Source organism: Suillus fuscotomentosus (assembly GCF_016647785.1).
Source record: "Suillus fuscotomentosus strain FC203 chromosome Unknown F5891scaffold_41, whole genome shotgun sequence".
NCBI classification, from domain to species: Eukaryota; Fungi; Basidiomycota; class Agaricomycetes; order Boletales; family Suillaceae; genus Suillus; species Suillus fuscotomentosus.
In genome coordinates, this window is record NW_024539553.1 from 35,745 (window position 1) to 53,172 (window position 17,428).

The window sequence follows — 17,428 nt, forward strand, 5'->3', positions numbered from 1 at the left end:
TTTATTAGCATATCATTCCACCTCTATTTTTATAATGGATCCTTACTTATATATATCTTTACATACCTACTCGGTAGCGCTTCGGCTCCGCATGACCGCGCTTAGGCACGCTATATAAGCGCCAGCAGTACATACTATTACTTACTTTTCACTTACTTTCCCTTGAACTTTTGACTTGAGTACCACCCACTATTTACCTAGCTGAACATAGTAGAAATCTATTTGTCTGCACTTTGCACCTCTCTTCTCCTACCTTGCATCATATTATCACTTAAGCTTAGTCTTTATCAATTTCCGCATACACGCGCGCATGTTCCCGCACCTTGCGCGCACCTGCGCTTTCTTGCACTTCACTTTGGCGCACACCTCTAGATCTTCACTGCACTCGCTTCCCCTTTAGGGTCGAACGCGCTTGTCATCTCAAGCATAGCAGACTAGGCAAACGCACGACCTTCGACATTTATAGATACAGTCAGGACCATCAATTGTTCCTCTCAGTATCGTTGTTTCTACATCATATCGCATGATCTGCAGGAGTATTGACATGGGTGTCGAGGAATGTCAAAGTGATCCCTCGAATGAACCGTCGTATCAATGTGAGCTCGTTTTGGAGAAATGGTATCATATTGATGGGAGCATAGGTCCATCCTGTCCAAGTCTTCCAATTCTCACTCAGCCAAGCCATGACGACGACGCTCATGCAGGGCTTTCATAATGCAATACAGATTTATCCGATTTTATGAACAAGATGCAAGCACAGCAAAAGATCGAGTCCAGATGGCATGAACAAGAACAGATTGGTGACAAGTGGCAAGATGAGGAAGATGAGGAATCACTGAGAAGCATGGCATAAACATTGTCTCCAAACGGCAAGATTCTTGCGAGCAGAAGCAGTAATGTGAGTGTAAGGATTGCCTATCCTCTACGCACAGATTATGACTACATAGGCGTGCTCGAAGTTGTCCACAACTCACCGCATCACTCTTCATATCCGAGCCATGCCACTTTCCATTTTCTTTCATTTTAAAACTTACCTTGTGCTCTCATGACACGATACCTGTTTTGCGACCAATATCTTCGACCACACCACATGCTTTCTCTCTCGTTCTGGCCTGGTCTCGCACTCGAAAACGTATATAGACGATTCATGTACATTGATACAAGAATTCGATACTGAGAGTTTTCCCAATGCAAAGAATGTCCTAACACATCAAGAAGAGTCTCCTTCACACATTGATTCGTCCTAACTAACACTCTCGTTTCTCTCGTCTTGTTTCTATCCCTCTCCATTCACAATTCCCTGTCGAACTCACCCAGCCTTACATGAGGTTGAGACAGTCTGCTTACATATCAGGGTGAACGATATTTAAAAGAGGTTTATATGTTGTACAAAATGTGAAGACAATATTTAATATTCAAACTAACATAAAGATGAGTGCACAACTTCAAATTTTGGTGGTGTTTTATGTGTGATCCAAAATATCCAAATATTCACAACCATATTCCCACAGACAATATGTCAACAAACATAAGAAATATAGTCAGATTTTTCATGTCTGCTTCAACTTAAAGTTCAATTTCCATGTAAAACTTTGGAGAAAACTTGAAGTTTTACAGATGACATGACATTAAAACTCAATTTAAATGTCAAGCTGTGGCAAAACTTCAAGTTTTCTCCAAAGTTTTATGTAAGGATCAAACTTTAAATTGAAGTGGATATGGAAAATCTGATTATATTTCTTATATTTGTTGACATATTGGGTGACTATCCGTAGGCTGAAATAATGCGGAATAAAATAAGATAGAATAAAAAAGACCATATAAGGAAGTCATGCCGCGATGCCGCTGTTCATTTGCGTCGGATGTTCAAAACATATTATTTTGAGGCTCTTACAAACTCTAAATCTAGAAGGGGGCCCCCCCCCCCCCCCCCCCCCCTTACAGATTAATCCGGATTATAAACGACGGATTAAATCCGTTTTGGGCCACTACGCCTAAGCTATCTGCTGACTAATCCAAGACTTGAGGTCCGCCTGACACATGTTCAGCATAGCGAAGGTCGCCACCTAGTCCAAACATTTTCCAATATACGCAGTCCCATCCCTGAGGTCCCTGGCGAAGTTTTCAGCTGAAGTTTTAAGATTGCTCTCAGCAGACGATGCCGACATGTACCACTGCAACCGGTCAGGGTACGAGGTGAGCAGTGCTGGCACCATTCTCTCCCTATAAGTCTAGACTTGCGAAAACAACTCATTCCCCAAGCTACCGCGACTGTTTTTTAACATTAAAGACTTATTTTACTGTGTGTACTAACGTATTCCTGCAACCACCACAGGGTCATTCTACTAACTACGAACATCTAGAGTCATTGGGTGACTTATGCATCCAATAGTTGGCATTTTCGAAACATATAAGAGCACGCACTGGAGGACAACAAGGTAAGCATCATTTTCATTAAAACTACAGCACACAATGTCTGACATTCCTCCTCCACTATCCATGATACCTCCTGGTAGTACCCCATCTTACCCGGGCCCTAAATTATACTATGATCATGCTGGAAATGTGTTCACCCGTGATAATGATGGCGCTTGGGTGTCCCATCCAGGTATCTGCAACGTAAGTCTTATCCAACGATTGTCTACTGGCAGCCAATACTCATCTTATTATAGACTCTTACTACATCTGATCGGTCCTGTCGGTTCGAACATGGCGACAGTCCGGGTTATCAGGTACGTTGAGTATCATATTATATTTTTGACACGACTAACTACATACATGCAGCCTGCTTCTACCTACACACTCACTCCAGCCTTCCAGTCCCACGAAGGCACACCTCCACCCTTCCCGGCATCCAATTCTCGCCTTGCTCTACGTGAGGCGCCAACCACCAACACGATCAATCCCATGCTCCTCCCCCTACCTCACTCTGACGACATGGATCTGATTTACCCCGCCAGTATTGCGGAGGCCACCGGCTACATTCTGGCCACCAAAACAGCAGGTGTGCGTCGCAAGGCCAAAGCCCCAAGGGCCAAAGGTAAGGAGAAGGAAAATGCTGGATACTCTAACGCAAAGAAGCGTTCCCAAGAGGACAGAGATGAGGATGATGAAGCAGAAGCACGAGCGAGGCGAGGCCGCCCTCAAGGGTCCAACAATTATACTAGCTCAGACGTCAAAAGTCTCCTCGACATAGTCCAAGACGAGCTCTCTCTCAGTCAACGCGGGTGGCAGACTGTTCAAGTTAAGTTCTGCCAATGGGCCAAGGTGAAGCACCGGCCAGAACGCAAACTCACTTCACTCGAAACGAAGTTCAAACAGGTATGATTCATTTTGTATCATGACTGCAACATTACTGACAAGTATAATTACAGTTGGTCAAGACTACAAAGCCGACTGGAGACGGCGTGTGCCCTCCAGAAGTCACGCGCGCCCATCGCATTGAAGAGCTCATTAATGAGCGTGCAGAAACGTGTGACCTGAACGACACAGATTATGAGGCCGTGCAAGACGATGACAGTCTGTCTGTCATCTCTGACCAGTACCAGGATGAGCCTACCCCCCCTCCAATCCAGCATACAGCCATTGCCCGCTCCACTCCTCACGCAGAAGCCCCAGCTCCACGTCGCAATACTCGAGGAGTGGCAGCTACGGATTTACTCACTCGACTTTCCACAGCATTTGACCCGGCCACCCAGCACAACCATGATGAAGATTGTGCCAATCGCAGCCTTGCCACCACACATCTACTTACCCAAAGTCAGCAGCTCTGTGATTCCCAAGCTGCCACACAAACCCTGCATGGCCAACTCTTTGATTTGCGCGCTCGCATGTATGACATCAAATGTGAACGTGATCGGGCCGAGCTTCGCATCGAGATGATGCAAATGAGTGGATCCACGCGCCGTCAGCATGTACAGATGCCCAAACGCAAGAATCTGCATCAAGAGTGGTACCCTGAGGGTGGGGGATCCACTAGGTGGCTTACTGATGAAGGTGAAAGTACCACATCCGAGGGGCGCAAGCCACCATGCCTTCAGAAAATCGGCCCCTCTGGGCGTCTCAAGTATTCTGATCGCCCATACTTCGAGGACATCACTGATGAGCCTATCAAGCCCATTCAAAAGGAGGGATCAGTAGAGATTTGATTGTGTTATGATACTTACAATGTATCTAGGGTACCAATGTACAATGTAAAGATTTGAACGTCTTGCGCCCGTTCCTGCTCACATCCAAGGTTATCTGTGACAACACTTACTCCAACAAATCCTGGCCCAGGGTATGTTCCAATTGCGAGAAATCAATCAGGTGAGTTGTCTACCTAACTACTATTCACTCACATCCAAGGTTATCTGTGACGACACTTACTCCAACAAATCCTAGAGTATTGTAGCCCAGGGTATGTTCCAATTGCAAGAAATCAATCAGGTGAGTCTACCTAATTACTATTCACCATCCAGCAACTCAAAGCACGCTTCCCCTCTGCTTGAGGATCTTCAGGTCACCGTCTTTTCGTATCCGCCTTCATGCTCGCATCCAAGGTTATCTGTGACGACACTTCATTGCATTGATATTATAAGTTTTACATGTTGTATCTACTAGTATTCTAAGATGACATGGAAGCGTGAAACCCGATCCTTCTTCCTCTGCTCTGAAAATAGCATGCTTTCGAAGTCTCACCACACATCCAGGTCATCCTCAGTAGCCTGCCAATGCTTCATGTACACGGTCCGTATCTGGTTGATCCCAACACGTATGGTGCGCAGGTTGTGCAGCCGAAGACAGATTTCGATGAGGTCGCTGCGAGCTTCTTGGTTGGTGATGTCGAGTGGCATGCGTAGCCTTCCAAATGTGCCTTGGATAGCCTGCATGCCCCATTCTGCGGTTTGGCGGTAAGAGAGTAGTTGGCGGTTGAACACCATGTGCTCCTCTATCTCGGCAGCAGACCCACGCAAAACTTGACCATGTTTCAAAGGTGCGCAAATGCGACCATCAACGGAAGTCATCCCACGGGGAAACGCAGTATCTGCGACGATGTAGTAGCCAGGAGGTGTGTCGAGACAAAGTTTAGTATAGATGTGAGAGGCGAGACGTGAATCATGCCAACTTCCAGGCGCATTTGTCCTTGCCGCGATCACAACGCCTTTGTAAATTGATTATTGAGTACAAATTGTTGGAGAAAGACCAAAAAACACACCTTCAGCAGAAAATGCTATGACTGAACTGACAAAATGTTTGGAAAGCCAACCGTTGTAGGTGGTGTTTTCAATGTCAACATCGTGTGAGGTCTGCACGGGGAGTTTGAGGCCATCAATGCTTCCGAAAGCACCTTCCAAGCATGAGTGACACACAACTACGAGGGCACTACAACACTCGAAATCAGGCCCCTGTGGCCATCGAATTGAGGCATCAACCATAGAGCGCAGTGTTTGTAAGAGTATCGGCAGTCCAGAGGTTAGATAGCGAGAAACAGTGGCGGGGATCAATATGAAGATTTGTTGCAGGCTAGTCTCATGCATGGTGGAGTTGAGATAGTGGAGCATGAGGCTGAGTGCTCCTCCAGCATCGAGTGAACGGCGATTCAGGCATGGAATGCCTTGCGAGTTGGTATCAGGACGTGTGATGGACTTGTGGTACCACAGACTGGCAAAGCCAGAGGTAAGGATGAATTCGAACGTTAGAACATCGATCCCCATCGTGGTAATGAACGCACGATCACTGCGACTTGCATACAGCACTTGCCACGGGGTATTTCGATGTGGGTCAGGAAGTAAGTGGGCACGACAAAGGTACAGTTGCTTAGGGTTCCAGGTTTCGACACGATCAAGTCGAGCTAGCTCTATTCCAGCGACGAGGGTAGCTGCTAGCATCCTCGCGTCTTCTTCGTCGTCGAGAAAACCCGTCTCTTCTCCGTCGTTCACCAGATTGTGGTACTGTAGTAGCAGGTCGTCCATTGCAGTTTTGACCGAATTATTTTAATCCAGATGCATTACGGTTGTGTTTTCTGTACATATTAAATTTTGCTAATATCTTTCAAAGTCCGTTATAATCTATTCCACATTATTTTGCCTATGGATAGTCACCCATTGTCTGTGTGAATATGGTTGTGAATATTTGATATTTTGGATGACACACAAAACACCACCAAAATTTGAAGTCGTGCACCCATCTTCATGTTAGTTTAAATATCAAATATTGTTTTCACATTTTGTACAACATATAAGCCTCTTTTAAATATTGTTCACCCCGATGTGTTACAGGATTCAGTACTCATTCAGCATAGCTCGCTGTCGCTAGTTTCCGATCAGGCTCTAGATCACCGTGACATGTCACTATTTTTCACGTACAGCACACTACTCTCATTAGATCGACTATGTTGATCAAAATAGTAGAAATGATAACATACTGCCTTTGATGAGATTCTCTTGTCAATCTTCACTGCATTGACTATTCTCCTAGTTAGGTGACAAGATTGAGTGGCGAAATGAAGACCTGGACGGAGAATGGATTGTGTAGGAAAACGAACCTCCGTCCGTGCTAGTCATCGTCTTGTTTAATCCTACAATACTCCTCTTGCAACGGTTGGCATTGCCGAGTTCGATACATTGCACGAGTCTCATGACGAGGAAACAAGATTGATGTACGTAGTTGCCAAATGATATGAAGATGAGAGTACAGAAGAACTAGAAGCAAATATGAAATAGTTGTGTACCTGTATTAATGTCCATCGGCGTGTGGGGAAGTTGCACAGTAGATAAGAGAACGAAATGAGTCTGCCATAGAAAGGACCGCGGTTATGCGCTTGCTGCAGTAGGACTAGCCGCAAGAGCAGGCGTTGTAGATATCGAGGCGGCAGTAGACTGAGTTTGCAATGAAGACGCCTGCGGCTGGGCTTGACCTGTTGATTGACCTTGCTGTTGCGCATTGGCGTCGGCGTGTCGAGGTGGTGCGCAGCAGAGAAAAAGCACAAGATGACCCAACAATCGGACAGGTAGTGAATGTAGGTATCTGGAATGTGGTGCAGTAGAATTAGCACCTGAGGCAGGCTGTGTCGTGGATGATTCGTGGGCGTGCGATTGGATTTGCTGCTGTGTTTTTTCTGGCGGTGGAGGGACAGTGAATATGACCTGGACAGAAATACTTAAACTACGACGATATGAAAATACACGCGAAGAAACACATACTTCTCTGTCTTTCACTGCAGCAACTTCGACGATACGAGGCCCACGAGACAATAAGGCTCGCCTTGGGCGTTGCTGGGGTTCAGTGTAAGAGTGAGAGCGGCGGACAAACAACGAAAGGCGACCAAAGAGCGTGTTGACACTCCCAAAAGAGGATGTAGTAGGGCGAGGACGGCGGGAAGAGGAACGGTGATAGTTGCCATACATTCCGGAGGACTGACTCATCAAGAGGTCAGAACAGGAACCGATTGAAAACGCTGATGATGTACATTAACACCATCTGTGGCATCGTTGAAAAAATCTGGCGAAAGTTCATCATCCACGGCCTGCGTAGCATCCACCTAGATGAAATATCCAGGTTACAACCGGGAAGGTTGAGAAACAAATCACGTACATCCATTACCTGCAAGGGGAAGATTAGCATAATTTTAACTGAAGAACCACGAGATTTACATCAGATAAAGGTAGGAGGAGGTCTTCAAAGCCAGCTTGTTTAAGGATGGCTTGAATGTCCCATGCAGACGGGTCTTTGTTTTTGCAACCAGTGACTAACACTTTTCCATCGTTGGAAAGGGCTGCGCAGATTACTTTATTTTCGTGTCGGAGAGGTGGATCGACTTGTCTGTTTGTGTCGAGATTCCATAGACGCACTGTTTTATAATCTGATGCACATAGAAGGCGGTTGTTCTGAGACAAGGTGATGGCTTTGACCAGGAGTCCTTTCAGATTGGCGATCTCCTGCCAAGTGGCTGTGTCGTATATCCTAATTGGGTCATATGATCCGGAGATAAGCTTCTTTCCGTCCGACGTCCAGGCCAAGCTGAGAACCGTGAAATCATGTTTGAGCGTGTTAAGCAGCTCGCCTGTCCTGGCATTCCAGATTTTGACTGCATCCTCGTTGCCTCCACCGGTTGCAATTTTCGTTGCATCGGGCGAGTAGATCACCGCGTTCACCCACGAGTGCCCGGTGTTGATTATCAAGACAGTTTGGCTGCTCTTGACATCCCAGACTCTTGCCATCCCATCCCAAGATCCGGTCAGCACTCGTTTACCATCTGCACTCCAGCACAATGCACGCACGACATGAGTGTGTCCTGACCATCTGGAAATAACCTTCCTCGTCTCGACGTCCCATAACCTGACTTTTCCGTCATCACATCCACTTGCAATTGTCTTGCAATTTGGAGACAATGCCATGGACCGCACTTCTGTTTCATTTTCTTCATCTCTCCAGTCCTCTCCTATCTGTGTACCGCTTTCTATATCCCGTAGTCGCAGTGAGCCGTCCGTCGAACATGTGATGGTCTGTCGTCCGGAATGCAGATGTACAACACCAGTTACCCAGTCGGTATTACCTCGCAACGTCTGACATGGCGTGATAGCTCGCATCCTACTGGAGGAAGACATGATCAGCGCTCGGTATCTCAACTACGGCAGATTGGGGACAATGTAGGCGAGAGAGGTAGGATCTTGAAATCAGGTCGAGTTGTCCGGCAACAGCAGTAATTGCTGGTGAGTCTTTTTTTTGTCACCTTACTTCTTGTCAGAGCACGCAATAGTTGCTAATAAGACAGCCCACTTACAGGTCTGCTCTTTACCCAGAACTCCAACTTCGGGACTGTCTATGGAGTTGTTATCTGAAAAATCAGAACGTGCTAGAGATCTTTGTGGATATCCAAAATTGCTGGCAAGCATATCGTCAGTTTTGTCCTGCAAGAAAAGCTTACAGTACCACTCACGAGCAACGCCGTTTAGACGACCCCTTGATTACCAGCGATCAGAGCGTGTCTAGTTGGGAGTTGAGGAAGTTGGGCACCTGTTTGTTCAAGTCGTTTTAAGGTCCGTCCCATGCATCATCCTCGTGTTCGCTATTGCTGTGTCGATCAAGCTCTCAGCGCAACCGGCGCTATGTCTATACGTAAGGACTACATCGCTGGTTGTGGCACACATTCGACAAGGTGCTGCACTCCCTCCCCACCTCTGCATGTTATTGTGAGTATTGCGAGACGGTCACGCGAGGCTAGACACAAAGGTACGATTATCTCAGTATTCGAGTTGAAACTTCGATTAACAAACATTGTACCTAGACACAAAGGTACGAATCTACTAGAACGTTAGACCTCGAGTCGAACGTTACGAAAATACTAACTTACATCTCAGTATTCGAGTTGAAACTGAGATGCTTGGATGCGGGTACCTGGGCTTATAAGGCGAGTGTCCAGGTACAGTCATATACGCTAAAATAAACTAAAAGATGGACAGCGTACGAGTTGACCATGACACGTCGTCCTCATTCTCCGTTTGGATGCGCTCGCACTTGGTGTCCTCTCCTCCGGCTCTATCCTTCGGCCGCTTGCTGCCTCTCCCCCTCGGCTCTTGTTCCTTCGGCCTTGTCTCCTTCGGAACACATGTCTCATCCAATCTATCTCTGAACTTATTTGTTTTACAAAGAGATTCCTGTTCATATCAAATGGTCGACAAAACGATTGATGGGTGTTGCCATCATCGTCCCCTCTTAAATGCACATGTCGATCAGAAATTGATATTCTCTTGAAAATTTTGGATTTCGGACATGACCTGAGCATCGACATGGTCTTTGAAATTTGAGGGACGTCAATGCGATCACCGTCGTATCATCTAGAACCTGTCTTATGGAAATGTTATCTCATGGACAGGAGCCATGACTGTAGGCGTTTCGTTCGCGATGGCCGTCTCATACGCATGTATCAATTCTCCTATCCTTGCTCAGACACGACGATGACGATAACACTTATGCCACGCAGGAATAGAATCGTGCGACACGAATATCTACCCCTTCATGAATGAGCCCCAAATCCAAAAACCATCATAGAGACATTCCAGCGTTTCTGGAACGAAACTACCCTAGATAGTCGAGCGTCTGGTCGACCGGTCAGCTGCCACATTTATCCAACGTGTCCAAGTCCTCATCGACCTGTCATCGCCTTACAAAAGCAGGACCCTATTGACATTGGTGGTTTCCTTTTCATGCTCCTTTCGTCCGTTCATGTCAGAGCGTCCCACTGACCTGTCCCACAGCCTACATGAAACATGACCTCGATATCCCGACTTGCGTCACGCAATATACGATACTCTCGTGCGTTGTTTCGAAAGAGGACAAAATGTTCGTATCACATTTCGCTCAGTGGAACAACCGCTCTTCGGATTATGTAGTTCTAACTCATGAGACATCCCATACCTTTCCACTAGATCCTGCTCTCGTAGAACACTCCGATGAAAAAGATCGATGGGCAATGATGTTTCATCTACGTTCCTCCATCTTCGGGAGCGCTCGAGGCGTCCATGACCATCCGGTGGGTATCAACTCGACACGCTGTATATCATTTATACGAGGAGAATTTGCATCGTAACCGCGAACCAATAACATTGGTTCTCATAAATCATTGTTGCTGGTTCGCTGATACGATGCGGAGACCACGACGTGTGCTTTCATTGCACTGTGGCTTCGCTAGGACAGTCAGATGGGAGTTGCAATTTCTTAATTATGTAGCTTCGTGTTGAACGTTGAGTCTTGATTAGCTTCTACCTTCCCAGTGAAATGGCGAAAGAACAATTATGAAGCTGGACGAAAGGACAATTCTCTGGGATCACATGGGAGGTAACGAGCCCCGTTCGATATTCCGACATCGAACGATCTTCAAGTTTCTCCACACTCAATTTCTCTTCACCAAAGGTCAGTTCATTCCATCAATATCAGTCCTCATTCGGATCAGTCAGTTAACAGGACGCATCACGGGTGCTACCACCATCCTCGCGTCTCAAATGGATAACTATCAGACATTTATATTTCTCAGACTTCGTATCGCACGATCTGCAGGACTAATGACACGAGCGTCGAGGGATGTCAAAGCAATCCCTCAAATGGACTGTCGTATCAATGCGAGCTCGTCTTGGAGGAATGGTATCATATTGATGGGAGCACACAGGTTCGTCCCGTCCAAATTTTCTAACTCTCGCTCAGCCAAGACGACGACGCTCATGCAGGGACTGCAGACGCTAGATAGAACGAACTCTAGTGAGTTCCCAGTCGGATGTAACAGACTCTTTATTATGTACCTAGATAGAACGAACTCTAGTGAGTTCTATGGTACATCAGTAAGGAATGTTGTAGGTATACTAAGATATGACTTACCCCAGTCGGATGTAACAGACTGGGGAAAATGAGAACGAGAGACGAGTGGGCGGAAGTATCGTACGTGGGACTACCTAATATGGTAAGTCCGCTGGCGTTGAGCGAGCGGCTGAGTTAAACAAAAAAGATACTATGTACTACTATGTTGGCGGGTTGGGTTTCCAACACTTTCATAATGCGGTATAGATTTCTCCAATTCTATAAACGAGACGCAAGCCCGGCAAAAGATCGACTCCAGATGGCATGAACAAGGACAGATTGGTGACGAGTGGCAAGATGAGGAAGATAAGGAATCACTTAGAAGCATGGCATAAGCATTGTCTCCAAACGGCAAGACTCTTGCAAGCAGAAGCGGTAATGCAAGGTTGAGACAGTTTGCTTGCAGGTCAACGCTGTCGCTTGTTTCCGATCATGCTCTCTCTCTCAGTAGACCACCGCGATACGTCACTATCAGAGATTTTTCATGCATGGCAAACTACTCTCATTGGATTAACTACGTCGGTCAAAATAGTAGAAGTGATAACACACTGGCTTCGATGAGATTCTCTTGCCAAAGATTCATTGCGTTGACTATTCTCCTAGTCAGGCAACGATATTGAGTTGCGAAATGAAGATCTGGACGGAAAATGGGTTGCATAGGAAAACAAAGCGTCATCCGTGCCCGTGCTAGTCATCGCCTTAGTTGATCTTAGAATGTTCCTCTTGCAACGGTTGGTATTATTGAGGCCGAACATTGCACGAGTCGGAAACAAGACCGATGCACGTGATTGCCAAATGATATGAAGAAATGCGCACTGAAGAACTAGAACCAAATATGAAGTAGTTGTGTGGCTGTATTAATGACCATCGGCGTGTGGGGGAATTGCACAGTAGAAAAGATTACGAAATGAGTCTGCCATAGAAGAAGCTGTGGCTATGCGCTTGCTGCACTTGGCGCGGTAGGACTAGTCGCAGGAGCAGGTGTCGTAGATGCCGAAGCGGCAGTAGACTGAGTCTGCAATGATGACGCCTGGGGGCGGGCTTGACCTGTTGATTGACCTTGCTGATGTGTTGGTTGTGCATTGGCATCGGCGTCTTGAGGCGATGCGCAGCAGAGAAAAAGCACAAGATGAGCCAATAATCAGACAGGTAGTGCATATCTGGGACGTGGGGTAGTAGGATTAGTACCTGAAGCAGGCTGTGTTGTGGATGATTCGTGCGATTGAGTTTGCTGCTGTGCTTTTTCTGGCGGCGGGGGAGCAGTGAATATAACCTGAACAGAAATCATTAAACCACGGCGATAGGGAATGTATGCGGAGAAATTCATACCTCTCTGTCTTTCACTGCAGCAACATCGACGATACGAGGCCCAGGAACCAATGAGGCCCGCCTTGGGCATTGCTGGAGTTCAGTTGATCCATTAGTCTTGGAGTGAGAGCGGCTGGAAGGCGACCAAAGAGAGCTCTTGCGCCCCCAAAAGAGGATGCAGGAGGGCGAGGACGGCGGGAAGAGGAACGGTGATAGTTAGCGTACGCTCCAGAGGACTGAGATCAACACGTCAGGACAAGAAACCATTGAAAATGCCGATGACACACATTAGCGCCATCTGTGGCATCGTTGAAAAAACCTGGCGAAAGTTCATCATCCACGGCCTGCGTAGCATCCGCCTAAATAGAATATCTAGATTACAACGATTGGGGAGGTTGAGAAACAAATCACGTACATCTGTCAATGACTCTTGAGCTGTAACCTGCGAATGTGATATTAGCGCATTTTTGACCAAAGAACCATAAGCTTTACATCAGATGAAGGCCGAAGGAGGTCTTCAAGGCCAGCTTCCTTGAAGATGGCTTGAATGTCCCACACGTACACGTTTTCGTTGCTGCAACCAGTGACTAGCAGCTTTCCATCAGCGGAAAGGGCTGCCCAGTTTACTTCACCTTCGTGTTGGAGGAGTGGACCGACTTCAAGTTGGAGGTTTGTGTCGAGATTCCATAGATGCATGTCGATGAAGGACGTAGGTTACCGTGACAGTATGACCACCGATCCAACCATGATCGAGCCAACCAGCGAAGAGGTTGTAGCCCAGAGCACCACAAGGAAAGTGAGCATGGTGGTAAGGAGCATGAGGCCGCGTAGCCGCATCCATTCGCAGTGTGTCACTGTGCGCACCATCTCCTCTCCAGCATATTACTGATATCATATGTGATCCTATAATGTAAGCACCGTGCACATTGCACGTACAGCAGTAGCGTAGTCAAGACTCGAGAGCCATACAGAACAGCTCATGCGTCACACATCCTGGTGCATGAGAGTTAATAACCTTGGCTTGCACATAGATATTGCTTATGAAGCGAAGACAGTGAGCGGTTTGAAAAAGAGTGGGAACCTCTCTGCAGGCTATTAGCTAAGCCATTATGATATTGACAACAAAGCCTGTGTCAATTTGAATTAGGGCTGTATGTTTGCTGGACGAGTAGTCACAACTGTCAGCTTTACTGAAGTCACTAAGTCGAACGCTCATTCTCCTAATACCCATTCAAGACTACCTTTTATTTCTACCTTCTCGCCCACTACCCGGCAAAGTTCCCTAGTTTCTGTACTTGGCTCGACTTATTCTCTGCAATGATCATGCATGCACGATACATTCGTATGTTCATCTCCTGGTTGAGGCGCGTTCTCAAGACGGCCGTATTTCGCTCGTACAAAAGTCTTCTCTATGTCCTGCTGCGACTGATTCGACACTCTCGATCTGTCTTCAATCGAAAGGAGGGGGATTTTCAACAACGGTTCGGTTTAGCATTGAGCTCTCAGCCAGTGATCAACCAAGACAAGACACCTTCGGTGACCCTCGCTGTGCCATTGTTCAAACCTCCACAAAGCCAAGGGTACCAACCTGGAATGAGCCTTCAGTTACCAACTGGCGGCGAGCTCAATGCAAGGCCCAATAACGTAGCTCATAATGCACAGTCCACCGAGATGTCTGCTGCGCCGTTGATACTTTCTACGCCTGAGCCCAGCGTTTGCAACCTTGTGGGTGTGGGGATACCACTTCCTGCGGCTCCAGGACATGTTACCACTCTAGTTCCCATTGTACCCGGACCACAGGTCAGGCGATACGACAGGCATATTCCAGTGTAGGCAAAATGTATTTCAAGTGAGTTGCCATTCTAATCCATGGTCACAGTAAAAATGTGTATAAAGCTTTCAAGGTTGAGAAAGGTCCCTTCAACTGTTCCGAGTAAGCATGCTAGCGAGAGAGGTAGTGATGTGATTGAAATGGGCCTGTAGGATGCCTGCCACTGCAGAAGGATGGGAGCCACTCACACACCCAGAAGGGGCTTTTTTCTTCTATTATCCGAAACAAGTACGTTTACCGCTTACTCCTACAAGGCTTAAAGCACTCATACCGCGCACAAGAGAGCTTTCACTGATGCCGATGTTCGAGACCAAAAAATTGCTACCAAAATAGGTGAAGCCGTCACGAAGGCGTACAGAGAAATGAGCGAAGCAAATCTCACTATAGATCCACTCGTCGAGCTAGTATTGGAGCTTATCAAGACTGACGACGGAGAAATGTGGGGCTACTACTTCGCGGATCACAAAAAACGCATCATCTTCTGGTTCGAAGACCACACATCTGATCCCCTTATGAACAAAATTCGAGGTGTAGAGTGTAAAAGCCATCTCAGTAAGTTCTTTTCGTAGATTACTTTCTATTCGAGCTGTTGTAATTGCGTCGTTCCAGGGTATGCACTAGAATCGCAGTACTGGTTCGCACGATTCTTAGCAGTATGCCCATTCCCTCATGATCCAAGCACACGGGCTCACATTTTTACAGTCCTTTACCTCCCACAATTGACATATGATGATATTGACAGGAGACACGTCGAACTATTTCCAAACAAACGTTTTCTCCCGGAAGATGTTGTCGTAAAACTCAAAGAAATTGTCATGTTCGCTCAGGCAGGTAAGAAAAGAACGATGAGTTTTTCACGTCCTCCAAGATTGAGTTGCGACAGAAAATATTACCTCTGAAACATGCCTAGCACCTTTTGCTTCGGATGAGGTTGCTAGTATGCTCGGCCTTGTGGATTGGCTCATGGGTGAATGATTCCCTGATGTAGGGAAATGGAACCGTTGTTGATTGTTTTTCCAGATAGCGCTAACAAAGAGCGTGAGCACTCTGTGTGGATTGTCGGTAAGTCTTATCACGAAGGTCGGTTGATTACTTCTGATATGTTTGCCGATTTCAGCTCGATTCACAAGAATTTTCTGTGAGCTCAGGTCAGTAGTCTACGCAGCCCATTTTCTAACCACTTCTCCAGACAATGCCAAGTTTGTGAATTTTTGTGGACAACTAGGCGCCCGACTTGGTGTAGACCAATCGTTATATGAAAAACCTAATGTCCGCTCGAAAGGGATCCTTCGCGTCATGAATGTCTTTCTGTTTGGATCATTTGATGCTCAGAGCAAGGGTATTCATAAGATATGGGTCGATGAAACCATTGTTCATCCGCGGTGGAAGAACTTTATTGATAGGCTTACCGCTGAATGGAATGGATATACAATATACGTGAGTTGTACTTTGTTCCATATTGACATGCAAACAATGACCATCTCAGTCCACTGTGATGCTTGCTGTCGATATCAGTCTTCTTACGGTCCAATCTGTCCAGACTCAGATGGCCGCAACCCTTCTAACATATCTGTCTACACTCTGCGTCATGGGCTCGTTGGTGGTCTCGCTGGTCTTGGCTGGGCAAGTTAATGACAGCCGACGAAGTTCTGCTGAAGAGGTGGTACGTTTACTTTCTATTTTATGACTTGTATTGCCCATGCCCATGTCCACAGGCCTCTTTCATGTCAGGCATGTCGCGTTCTATGCTTGGCCTCGAGAGCCTTGCCCTCATGCTGAGTCTGCCATTTGCACTTTTGATTTGGGCGTGCGTTTCCAGTTATATCTCATAGGTTGTTGGCTCATTCTTCGACAGAATGGTGTTCTTTGCTGCAGCATTGTCTGTCCTGATTTTCCGCACTGCTGACGTTGTCGTCGTCTCGACTGCATCCCCAGTTTGGTTCGCTATGTTTTGCCTAGCGATGTGGCTCATACTGGCAGCCAATAATTTTCATATCTCTCACTGCATCTCTCACTGCATCTCTCACGTTTCTCACCTGAGGTCCTGGATCATAGGACAAGTGTCACAGGTTACCGACTTCTCTACTAATGTCTAGTCTAGGTAGACTGTGATTGCAGGGATAATTCTGTCTCAGGAGCAGAAAATGACGAGGCTATTTGACGTCCGACGTCCATCGACGGCTTGCGTCAGTATGGAGTCCACTGTAGTATATCTGTTGCTCGATATTTCAATGGTTTTGAATGGAAGTACGGTACATAAAAAACTATCTCATCTTCACATCGTATCAAGATCTCTTTGTCCCCGCTAGTCCATTCAAAGCGAGCTCTCGCTCCACCAACATCGATGAGACAACCAAATTTCAGTAATGCCCAAAGCGGTCTACTTTCTCTCATCACGGCCCTCAGTTGTTGAAGTTACTGAAGTGCGACAGACAAATATATTCTTCAAGTACATTTTGGACCGACGATTTCTGTGCGGTCATCGTTTGATGCTCACCAGCGTAAAAGAGATCATGCCAGGCCGAGAGTTTGAACGTTCTTACTCTCTTAGATCCCATGTTTGTATAATACATATAAGAATTGGCGAAATAAACCGGGTCATCTAGTTCGACGTGAGGTCTTGGAAGGCGCAAAAAACTCACTGTAGAAAATAGGAATATTAGTAGATTGTCCCGGGAAGCATAAATCAGTGCAGCGTTGTGTTGAAATCCAAAACCTCTGCTCGATGTACGCTAACGGGGAGAAGTTCTATTCGCTTGGGGTGAAGGCACAGAGGTAAGGCAATGGTAATCTGGAAGTATCCGTGGTGTACGACGAAGAGAGTTTTCCTTCTTACCGTGTGCTTGCTGCATGCAATGGCAATTAGTAGCAATAATGGGGGTTTGATGTGTTGGGTTAGGCATCATTCATAAAGCCGCCTGGATGGCTTCAAATGTGAAAGAGATGGTTGTTACTGCA

General features: G+C 46.5%; 4 protein-coding genes across 4 annotated transcripts; 2 read left to right on the forward strand and 2 right to left on the reverse strand.

Moving 5' to 3' along the window:
* Positions 1–3,830: 3,830 nt before the first annotated feature.
* Positions 3,831–4,490, forward strand: F5891DRAFT_982028 (uncharacterized protein; the record flags this gene model as incomplete). The annotated part of the gene is made up of 4 exons (XM_041377184.1): positions 3,831–4,136; positions 4,178–4,279; positions 4,384–4,428; positions 4,461–4,490. 4 exons carry the CDS (start codon positions 3,831–3,833, stop codon positions 4,488–4,490), a joined length of 483 nt encoding a protein of 160 aa, XP_041223685.1.
* A 2,217-nt stretch (positions 4,491–6,707) lies between these two features.
* On the reverse strand, positions 6,708–7,668 carry F5891DRAFT_487383 (uncharacterized protein). The gene is made up of 3 exons (XM_041372008.1): positions 7,635–7,668; positions 7,185–7,584; positions 6,708–7,127 (listed from the first exon to the last, which is right to left on the reverse strand). Exons 2-3 carry the CDS (start codon positions 7,404–7,406, stop codon positions 6,795–6,797), a joined length of 555 nt encoding a protein of 184 aa, XP_041223686.1. The 5' UTR covers positions 7,407–7,584; positions 7,635–7,668; the 3' UTR covers positions 6,708–6,794.
* Positions 7,669–12,283: 4,615 nt separating this feature from the next.
* F5891DRAFT_487462 (uncharacterized protein) lies at positions 12,284–13,476 on the reverse strand. Its single transcript, XM_041372009.1, has 5 exons — positions 13,132–13,476; positions 13,055–13,081; positions 12,927–12,998; positions 12,661–12,875; positions 12,284–12,604 (listed from the first exon to the last, which is right to left on the reverse strand). The coding sequence occupies exons 1-4, from the start codon at positions 13,333–13,335 to the stop codon at positions 12,672–12,674; spliced, it is 507 nt and encodes a 168-aa protein (XP_041223687.1). The 5' UTR covers positions 13,336–13,476; the 3' UTR covers positions 12,284–12,604; positions 12,661–12,671.
* A 318-nt stretch (positions 13,477–13,794) lies between these two features.
* On the forward strand, positions 13,795–16,778 carry F5891DRAFT_1044521 (uncharacterized protein). Its single transcript, XM_041362190.1, has 13 exons — positions 13,795–14,468; positions 14,519–14,572; positions 14,623–14,698; positions 14,752–15,022; positions 15,080–15,104; positions 15,213–15,301; positions 15,354–15,437; positions 15,491–15,532; positions 15,588–15,608; positions 15,660–15,907; positions 15,957–16,133; positions 16,186–16,277; positions 16,326–16,778. The coding sequence occupies exons 1-13, from the start codon at positions 13,957–13,959 to the stop codon at positions 16,564–16,566; spliced, it is 1,932 nt and encodes a 643-aa protein (XP_041223688.1). The 5' UTR covers positions 13,795–13,956; the 3' UTR covers positions 16,567–16,778.
* Positions 16,779–17,428: the final 650 nt, after the last annotated feature.